Consider the following 10,776-nt stretch of genomic DNA (forward strand, 5'->3'; position numbering starts at 1 on the left):
TACTCCCTGGGCAGTGTGGGACTCATAAACACAGCAGCAGCTTGCCTGCAGTCAGCAGCATATGTTGTTTTCTGCTATTAGGCGATGCCGTTCTCCTCTGTGAGAAAAGGGTGGATAAAATAGGGAATACAGTTTAATATTTAATTTCCCCCCCACAGAGGCCTTGTAATGTACTTCTGTGCAACAGGAAGAGGCAAAGCTTTAGATTTCAAGTTATATACCGTGGAAGTGAAACAGGAATGAGTGCTCTGGAATCTGGTGCATTAATGAAAAGAACTTTTATTACACCGATTTAAACTCAGTGTGGATTAAAGCCGACAATACTGCTGACTTATGGTTATGTCACCAGTCAAAGTTATTAATGGGAGTTATAGGACTCTTTCTTTTGTCTGCACTGAGCAGACGTTTGTGTGTGTGTGTGTGTGTGTGTGTGTGTGTGTGTGTGTGTGTGTGTGTGTGTGTGTGTGTGTGTGTGTGTGTGTGTGTGTGTGTGTGTGTGTCTGCATCCCACCTAATGAGCTTCGAACAGTTTGAGAGTTTTGCAGCAGCTGTCACACACAGTGGATCACCATTGGCATGTTTCAGTATCCCTCTCCTCCTGAGTTTTGTTCACAGGGCAGATAAAAAAGGAAGATAAATAGGAGGAAGAGGAGGAGGAAGAGGAGGAGGAGAAGGAGGAGGAGGAGGGGGAGGAGGAAGAAGAGGAGGAGGAGGAGGGTTTCTGGGTCTCCAAGCTACAGCTCTGTATTGGCTGTCTGAACGAGAGGGGTTGGGTCTTTCTCCATCTCTCTCACTACCTCCACCGAGAGCCAGAGAGTGAGCAGGACGCGCAGGCAGCTCACACACGCACACACACACACGCACACACACACGCACACACATACACACACACACACACACACACACAAGCACACAAACACACATGCACACAAACACACACACACACACACAGCAAGCTGGAAAAAGCATACCAGGACATGGGACGGACCAGGACTCAAGGTGCACACACACATACCTTCCAGGACAGTGAGGAACCAGCAGAATGAAGACGGTGGCAAAGAGTGAAGACATCAGAGAAGACAGGCTGAGAGGTGATGAAGACAGACAGACTGAGGAAGATGTGTGACTGAGCTGCAGTGTCCCCACCTGTCACAGAAGTTTGAAGGAGTGCTGCTCTCATGGCGGGACCGACCACACAGGAGCCCTTGAAGGTGATGTTTACCGCCCTGAACTACGCTCTGCATTTATTTAACATGATCTTACTGTTACTTTGCATGTTGGGGGGATTTTAGTTCATGTTTTCCTTCTGCTTTTCTTGCTGGCTTCCATAACATTTATCATTCATTGATTGATTTGGATGAAGCCCTAAATTCATTCAATGTGTTTTTCAATTACCCAGTAAAACAGATACATAAGTAAAATAAAGACAGTTAGGGCTGTGATGTAACAGTTTCATTATCAATTCATTTAGAAATTGTTTTAATGGATAATCAATTTAGCAGGCTGCAAAATGTCAGGAAATCGATTGTCACAATCTTCTTGTGCCCAAGAGGCCATCTTTAAATATGTCATAGAAATTTGATTTACAATAATATAAAAGAGACAAAAGAAGAAAATAGCAGCTGGAAGCTTAAGCAAGCTAATATTGGCCATTTTGCATACATAAATAGTATAGATAATATGTTGATTATAAAAATGGTAGCCAATATATTTTTAATGTGTTTAATTCAATCTATGAAATGTCAGAAAATACTGCAAAAAAATCACAATTGTGCACAAGGGGACATCTTACAATTGCTTGTTTTATCCAAACAACGGCACAAAACCCAAAATAATTAGATCTCCAATGATCTGAAACAGACAAAAGAAGAACATCGCTCCGTTTGGGATGCTGGACGCAGCTAATATTTGACATGTTGGCTTGATAAATGAATATTATCCATTTTCGAGCCAAATGTCTTTCTTTCCACCGAATAATTGAAAGAAATGAATTGTGTTAGAGCTAAACTATAAATATTTGTACTGTTCTGAAAATAGCTCTGGAAACATTCTATGTGTGTTGTGTGTTTGTCTCTCGTTGCATCAACTGTAAGTTGACTGACCTGTTTCACTCATTTTCGTTCTGCATCATGAGTTTGTATTTCCCAGCAGCCATGTGCACATCCACAAGTCAAACATGGTCCTTCACTCTGCTAAATGTGATGAAGAGCTCAGTGGTCTGTGGACAGCAGATGCGGTGTGAGGTGTATCCGGGCGGCACTAGTTTTCCAGCCTCATTGCCTGAGACAGACTGTGTGGCAAGAGTGGGAAATCCAGTTGGCTAACACCCTCCGACCGCCATCTTCTCTCTGACGTGATGCTGAGTCTTTTTATTTTGTTTAATACTTAAGTTTATTAAAAAAATATCAAGTTGTAGCTGGGAGTCATATTTTAGAAACTACTGCGTATGTTGCCAAACGAATCAGTGGTATACAATTCATTTGATTGATTGAAGACAACAAAAGAGAATATATAATGTGATGTGATGGCAAAACCAATGTAGCCCAACAAGGCAGGGAATGAGAGGGTGAAAATCTGTTGTTGTAAGCAAAACAGAAGTGCCTAACTGCACTTTTAAAACAGTGGAAATCCAGACTCCTCGGGCAGGATCAGGGCAAAAGGGCTGCTGCTTTATAGCCACTGACCCCACTGGCTGTCACTCAACCCTTATTACAACTAGTGTATCCCATATAATGCCACACACATACATGCACACTAATATAGACTTTAATATTGCTTGTCATGAATGCGACATCGAGTGTACCCATGCTGGCCCAGAGGTCATAAAATCCCCTTCAGCTGGGGATTTGCTTCAACAACAAAGCAGACAGTATACAGAAAAGCATAAACCAGAATCTCCAGTATTCCTTATCGTTGTGCTTTAGTGTGTATCAATTTGCCTTCAGCTGGAGAGCGTTGCACTTGACTTGTCCTCTTCCCTCGTGGCATAAAGCAGGATTTGTGAAGCTAAGGGGGTTTTGCTCCAGAGCTTTGAATGTCTCGGCTGCCAAGTTGTCAAATCAAGAGTTTCTATAGTCGGGAGAAGACAGATAGTTGTTGCCATCGTGAATCCAAACCTCTGATCAATGATATTGAATGACAACATTAGCAATTAATGGCTGATAGTTTTCCTTTTGTACACCACCCAAAACGTAACTGCCACATTAATCTATTGACTGAGTTACCCGGCCGTTACAATAGCAGAAGGGTTCTGCAGTGCTGCAAATCATCTTTTGTCTTTGTGTCGAACTCGTCTTCCAGACCCAGCAGAAGTGCATTGCCATCTTTGCCCTTCTCTGCTGCTTTGCTGTGCTGGTGGCGCTAATCTTCTCATCGGTGGACGTGTGGGGCGACGATGAGGATGGTATTACAGAGGAAAACTGTAGCAGAGACTGCAGGTATAGGTTGGCATTTATGTAGTGTGAAACATCTATGAACTATAACACTGATTCATTTTCAAAGTATCTCTAATTTAGTCCACTAACTCATTATTTAATACATAATACTCAATTCAGAGTTATTTAGGAACAACTTTAATAATCCATAAATTATCAGGTCGTTTCTCTTTTTTTCTCACTGATTCCTTAACTTCTTAGGATTTTGTGTACCTTATTGTATCAACGTGTTGTTACCTAAATAATATACTATGTTATTTCACAATTGACAAGTAGAGAAAGCAGAGATATTATCTTTTTTATTTCATGCATTTCTCTTCATTTGTCGAAACCTACATTACCCAAAATGCAACTCGAATGTCAGCAATTTGGTCAGAGATTCTCAAGTGTTATGCTCGTAGCAGCTTTTGTTGCCTCAAGATGAGATGAGGAGTCGGCTGCAGACTTCTGCTCACCCTGTCTAACTCCAGACCCCAGATTTATTGTATTTTCTTCTTCAGCCGGACACTGACTCAAGTGACATCCCATTTGAAGCAATGTATCAAATGTTATGTAGTACCGTCTGAAGCGCAAAAGGCTTTAGCGCAGTAGCTCTCCTAAAGATGTGTCAACAGACTTTGATGTGTACAATTGTTGAGTTCCACTTTAAGACTCCTGAAACTCAAAAAGTGTGTTAATTTCAGCATCGTGCTTGTGGAGAATATTCCAGACGACCTCATTCTTCCCATTGATGGCAGACCCCACCTACCTCTCTCTGTTGGCTTTCACACATTGTTGGACAAAGCAAAGCACTCCGTTGAGGTGGTGTCACCTGTCTGGGCCTTAAACCCCTGGGACCTTGAAAAAACGCCCAGCACTGCCAAACAGGTACAAAGTCATGGCACACAGTGTGAACATGTCTCCCCGTACGTCCATGCAGAGCATGAACCACCTGCATTTCCCGGGTGTTGTTGTAAGGGGTAATGCAATTATTTTCCATTAGCCTTCAATAAGGTTAGTCCTGCCGAGATAAGTATCGCCTTTTAAGGGACTGCTCAACAACAGTAATACAGAACATCCCTCTCCTGCTCAGGGTCAGCTGTTGTTCCAGAGACTGCTCAGCCTGAAATCTCGTGGGGTAAAGCTGAAGATTGCCAGCAGTCTGACTAACTCTGCTGAACTGAAGACCTTGGCAGCACACAGTGAGTGGCTGTCATATTTTCATTTTATAAAAGCAATTTGATATGCCACACTAGCCTTCCAGAATGAAGATTCATAGCTTATAACAACTCACCTGATAACCTTTTCTGTGCACAACCCATGTTTTTAAGGAAGAAAAATATTTTTTAGTCAGTGTTTTTGTTAACTGATGATGGCATATTTACACACCTGAGCCCCATTCCAGCACCTCCACAGCAAAGGTTATACAACCCTCAACATGTCTGGCAAACCCCACGATGAAGGTCAAAAATTCATGATTGCGTTGTTGTACCTGGCTGCTTTCCTGTCCTGCTTTGCCCACATGTCCGTCAGACACAACAAGGCCAACTGGCACCTGTCCACAATTCTCACCATCTCATTCTTTCCCACCGGTCCCACTACCACCACTCTGCGACTATCTCTGTCTCATGTTGTCCAGATGCAGAGGTTCATTTCGTTAATATGACGGTGTTTACCAGAGGAGGACTGCATTCCTCATTCTGGATAGTGGATCGGAGGCACATTTACATCGGGAGCGCTGACATGGACTGGAGGTCACTCTCCAAGGTAACAACAGACATCGACAACACGGGTGTGCAGAGTGAAGTCAGAGCAGAGGAGAAATGAGCTGCTGCAGTTTGGTGTGGTCAGACCTGCAGTTCTTTTCTGGCCTCAAAAAGGCTACAGCTAATTTTGGTCTCTCAGAAATACATGCTGGACAAACTTAATTAAATGATAACATTTGCACTCCTTGGGGACTTAAAACATAGTCAGGATTAGTTCCACTCTACAACCTGTACCTTTTTATGCAATTACTCCATCCACTCTTATTGGGCGTCAGGGATGTTTAAAGATTGATGTTTGAGGCAGGCTAGGAAGACAAGTAGCATTTCACTTTGCATTAAGTATGTAATTCACTATACAATAGAGGAGGAACCAGGGAGTATTAGCATTCTACTACTTAAAGTGATTACCTGGCACTTTTCATACTTAAGCGCTGGCTTGAAGTAGAACTACTGTTCAGTGTAATTAACTAAGGAGCCAGAGGGAAGGAAGAGACATATATGAAGGATGACACACACACACACACACACACACACACACACACACACACACACACACACACACACACACACACACACACACGCGATAGAAGGGAAGGTAAGAAGAAAGACAAAAAGACATAAATGCACTATACATATTGTAGTAGAATAGAATGAAACTGGGGTGTGCTTCCTTTTGGGTCACTCACCGAAATAGAATCAACACAAAACAATAATTAGGACCAGGCGAGATTATATATTTAGATATTTATATTTCTTGTTAGCTGTGTGCAGCCATGCTGTTGTCCTGACTGAAAAACATTAATTGATTGGGTTGCAATTATGTTTGCACACCACCGTTCGGCCCAGAGGAAGAATCCTTTAGTGACCCTCTGCCTTTTCAAGTTTGTAGTTTTGAGTAAAATGTCTCGACAACTATTAGATAGATTCTCATTCAATTTGGTACACATATTAATGTCTTAATTTACTTCACCTGAACTTTTCATCCAGCACCATCATTGTGTCCAATACTTTAGGTGTATGACCAAATAACTGCAGAATTCCCATCAGCCTCCGTTATTACTGCCAGTTAGCAAATGATAGCATGCTAACACGTCCAGCTAAATGTATAATATTTACTGTGTTCAGCATATATGATAAATATTATACCTGGAAAAATGTCAGCATGTTAGCATTGTCCTTGTGAGTATGTTTGTGTGCTTATGTTAGCATTCAGGATCACTGTGTCGAGCCTCACAGAGCCCAAAAACCCTGAATCAATTACTACTATTAGATTATCAAAACCTATCCTGCAGTGTTATTATCACTCTAAAATCGGCATCACTCCTATTCCTTTGTCACATTGCGATAGCATTTGTCTATCCGATGAATACACATACACACAAACTGCAACCTTTCTGCTGCATCACCTTTTTCTGTGTGCTTCTTCCTGACACCCCACAGAGGAAAGAGCTGGGGGTGCTGGTGTATAACTGCAGCTGTCTGGCTCTGGACCTACACCGAGTCTTTTCATTTTACTGGCAGCTCCATGAGAGGGACTACATCCCCTCTATCTGGTCGAAGAGAGTCACAGCCCTGTACGGGAGGCACGATGCCTTGGAGCTACAACTCAACGCCTCAGAGGCCGCTGCTTATGTGTCTGTGAGGAACGACTTGGTTATGCATCCGTATTCACTGCATGTTAACAGAACGTGACTCAAACCAAATTTACTGACCATAAATTGTGAATAAATTATTTAATCATTTTAGAGGCACCAATTTTCCTGGTTCTGGGCTAGATGGTAAATGTCTTTATAAAAGTTTCATAACCAACTAATAACAGACACATGCAGCAGATGATTAATCATGTTAATGTCACGCTGAGGAGCATCTTGAGTCTGAATATCTCAGTACCTCCGCCTAATTTGACAGTAATGAATCTTGTTGCCCTCTAAGCGACAAGACGCCTATCAGTTGCATTTAGTCCATTTATCACGCGAGAGGAACTAATGGAGCCGTGCTGTCAGAAGCTGCTGGCAACTCCAACCTGCGTAAGTGCTTTGCTTCTGTAAATGTGCCTTGTCGTTGCCTTCTTGCCCTTTACTTTGTCAACATGTTACACTGAGACTGTCAGACATTTTGAAAAAGGATTTTCCTTAATTGTGTTGACCTTAGTATAACATTGTTCAGGGGTATGAATTCATTTGTTGAATTGGGACACACTTAATATCAAAAGTCATTCTAATCATATTTTTTAGACTTTATTGTGCCCCGAGGGGAAATGATATTCCACAGCACTGTACTCATCAGAGAGCAGTACATACAACAGCACACAGTGAGAACAGTGAGACAGACAGCAGCACAAACCCCTACGCAGGGAGGCCTGTTGTTTACGGCTTTTGCTGTGAGGATCAGACTTTCCCCAAAGCGAGCCCTCCTGAGTGTTCTGTGCCTGCACCCGAAGAGCAGGAACTCACCTTTCAGTTCTTTGGTTTTCAAAGTATTCAAAGTTTGGGTACAAATTTGTCTGAATGATGCATGCATGCTGTCTGCAGGCTTCTCCTGACCTCTTCTGCGCTAAAGATCGTACCAGAGATGTCGATGCCATCTATCAAGTCATCCAGAGTGCAAAGGCATTTATCTTCATATCTGTGACGGACTACCTCCCTCTGTTAAGCAGGAGTTTCAGAGGAACGTCAGTCACGAGGTATACTAAAACTATATTTCTAAGTGCTTTGAAAATGAGGCATAGTTTCATGTGACAGATACGTTTTATAAGCTGTATTTTTGTGGGTCTTGGGATGTAAAGTTGAAAATGAAATTGAATCATTCGGTAGCTTAAATTTGAGGAACACACCATGTATATCAATGCCTTTAGATTCTAAATCAGTGTCAACCTACAATAATTACATCAACAGGTACTGGTCACCTATTGATGAGATGATCAGAGAGGCTGTGGTACTTAAAGGAGTCCGAGTTCGCCTGCTGATAAGCTTCTGGAAGAAGACTCACCCCCTCACCTTTAACTTCGTCACTTCCCTCAAGTCGCTCTGCATGCAGCTGCACAACTGTTCGTTAGAGGTGGTGTGTGAATTGATAGTTCCTCCAAATATGCTTCATTAAAGCTGTAGTTTAGTATTTGCACTGAACTTCTTGAATATTTCTTGATTATTTTGACTCTCTCGATAATTTAGATTAGGTGTAGTGTCTTTACGCACTGGTCACGATTACTATTTTTTTGGCAGAGGTTTTTTAGTCACAAGGAGCAAGATGATGATATTCAACATGGACTCAACCACAACAAGTACATGGTGACCGACAATGCTGTCTACGTTGGTAGGCAATGGGCAATATGTTTACGATCAATTTATTTCACATTTCAATTATATTCTTATTGATTTTATGTGCATGTACATGTTTTCAAGATATTAAAAAAACATGTCTGAGTGCTATTTTAACAGCATGCTCTTCCTTGACAATAAACAATAGCTCCTAGTAAGAAAGTGAATGGTATTTTTTTCAATTGTCAAACTATAACTTTAGAATGTTTGCAAGATGAAAAGCACAGTAGTGAAACTTAGGAGTAATTAATTCTTGAGATAATACGCAGACACAATAACTAAGGTTTGCTGTTTCTCCTCAGGTAACCATGACTGGGTCGGGAGTGACTTTGCCATCAACACAGGAGTTGGGCTGGTGGTCAAGATGAAAAATAGTCTTCAAGACAGTGGAGTCCTGGAACACTTCAAGGCTGCTTTTGAAAGAGACTGGAGGTCACGTTATGCTAAGAGTCTTCAAGGAAACAAAGATCCACAGGGAAAATACAGAAACCTACATCAAGTGAAAATGAATTTGCAGACTGAGGAAAGCGAGAGGAACGACCCTTTGTCTTTATAAGCACAGAATGTCTTTCTATATCCTTAAGCCTCATTAGGCGGAATACTGTATTATTATTATAATAATATTTTACAACAGATGTACACAATATGAGAATGTGAAGTACAGTCTTTGACTTGATATTCATTTCCTGCCATTTTAATAGATTTAGTTGCAAACAACAGATCATGTTTGAGGTAATATTTGACTTACTACAGTTGCAAGTTACAGTAATAATATCTAACATCTTCATTAAATTATGACTGTTATATGAGCATGCTATGCTGCATGAATATTGAAAGAAATATTCAAATTCATTATATATACTACCACGAGCAATATGCTGATTATAAAATCAATATGCTCTGTGTGAATCTGATTTATATCTGTAAACATATCCTGTCAATCGCACCAAAATAAATCATTTAGTATTTTAGAGGATTAGTTTTTATTTGTATTTTACACACTTTGCATTACTTTTTTGCACAGCATTTAGGACTTCAATGTTATAAATGAATAGCACACAGGCTGTAGTTTCATAGATATTCCATGAATGTGTAAATGTACATGGCCATTAAAGCTGATTCTGATAGGACGACTGTTTATTATCTCATTGATATATATATATATATATATATATATATATATATATATATATATATATATATATATATATATATATATATATATATATATATTATAAAATGTGCCTTTTTCCTAATTGTTATTGTGTTTATTTGTTCCATCTAAACAAGGTTAGGTACTTCTCAACAGATAATAATAATAAAACTTTAATGGCCGTGTTTTCTGTTTTACAGAATGTAATTAGCATTGACTTATATAGTGCTGCCCAACCATTGTTCATATTTTCCTTTTATCTAAGTCACTAACAAGCTGTGAGTTACATTCCAGTGTGCCTCATGTAAATGGTGAATGAAGTCGATCTGAAACATAGGGAGGCCTCTTGAACCACAGTCAGTTCTTGTTGGATTTCAATGAAGGTCTTCATAGTTTTAATGTAATTTTAACAATAAATGCATAATGCATGTGTGCAGGCAATCATTTCTACAGTGACGAGGTCAGTATATATTATAGAATCTCAAATTTCACCCACCACACAATTTATATATTGCATCATTACAAAACTCGAGTAATTTGTTGGGAAAAAAGAGCATCTCCAGCATGTCCAAGAATCTGATCTGTTACATTTGAAATAGTCCAAAATATGAATTCACTTTAATTTGAAGAAGTACTAAGTTTACACCCAGTGATAAACTGATAACGCAATCTGACATGAACCATATTTGGCCGCTGAGGGCCGGACAAACTCCCAAATAAGATGATCGACAAAATACTTTGACCATGTCAGTTCACAGCAGTACAAAGTTACCATCAGTCAAAGTTCATTTTAATCGTCACATTAGAAGAAATAATTATAGTTAATGGTATGTCAAATAGCAGTGAAAACTATTTCTGTGTTAATACAGGTGGACTACATACTGTTTATATGGCTGTTGACTGAGGGAAAACACCTGGCATCTGGCATAATAATGTATTTTGAAAATTGGAAGAAATTGGCCCCTGTTATGGTCACTTGGTTTGATTTATGTATTGCAGGAGTAATGTATTGGAACATTGACAATAATATAGATCACTATTATCTGAAGAAATTATGTAGGCTACATTATTTTTTTTAAAGTGAAACGAAAGTGTATTATACTATTTCTTTTCTTTTCTTTTCTTTT

The 10,776-nt window shown here is 40.0% G+C and overlaps 1 protein-coding gene across 1 annotated transcript; it reads left to right on the plus strand.

The window, feature by feature from the left end:
- Positions 1 to 814: 814 nt before the first annotated feature.
- Positions 815 to 9,619, plus strand: pld5 (phospholipase D family member 5). Its single transcript, XM_068589012.1, has 10 exons — positions 815 to 1,211; positions 3,301 to 3,437; positions 4,118 to 4,301; positions 4,507 to 4,615; positions 5,053 to 5,180; positions 6,620 to 6,817; positions 7,711 to 7,862; positions 8,074 to 8,239; positions 8,401 to 8,491; positions 8,799 to 9,619. Exons 1-10 carry the CDS (start codon positions 1,179 to 1,181, stop codon positions 9,050 to 9,052), a joined length of 1,452 nt encoding a protein of 483 aa, XP_068445113.1. The 5' UTR covers positions 815 to 1,178; the 3' UTR covers positions 9,053 to 9,619.
- The last annotated feature ends 1,157 nt before the right edge of the window (positions 9,620 to 10,776 follow it).

Source organism: Clinocottus analis, unplaced genomic scaffold (genome assembly GCF_023055335.1).
Source record: "Clinocottus analis isolate CAN_PGR_092001 unplaced genomic scaffold, fCliAna1.0.p SCAF_22, whole genome shotgun sequence".
NCBI lineage: Eukaryota > Metazoa > Chordata > Actinopteri > Perciformes > Cottidae > Clinocottus > Clinocottus analis.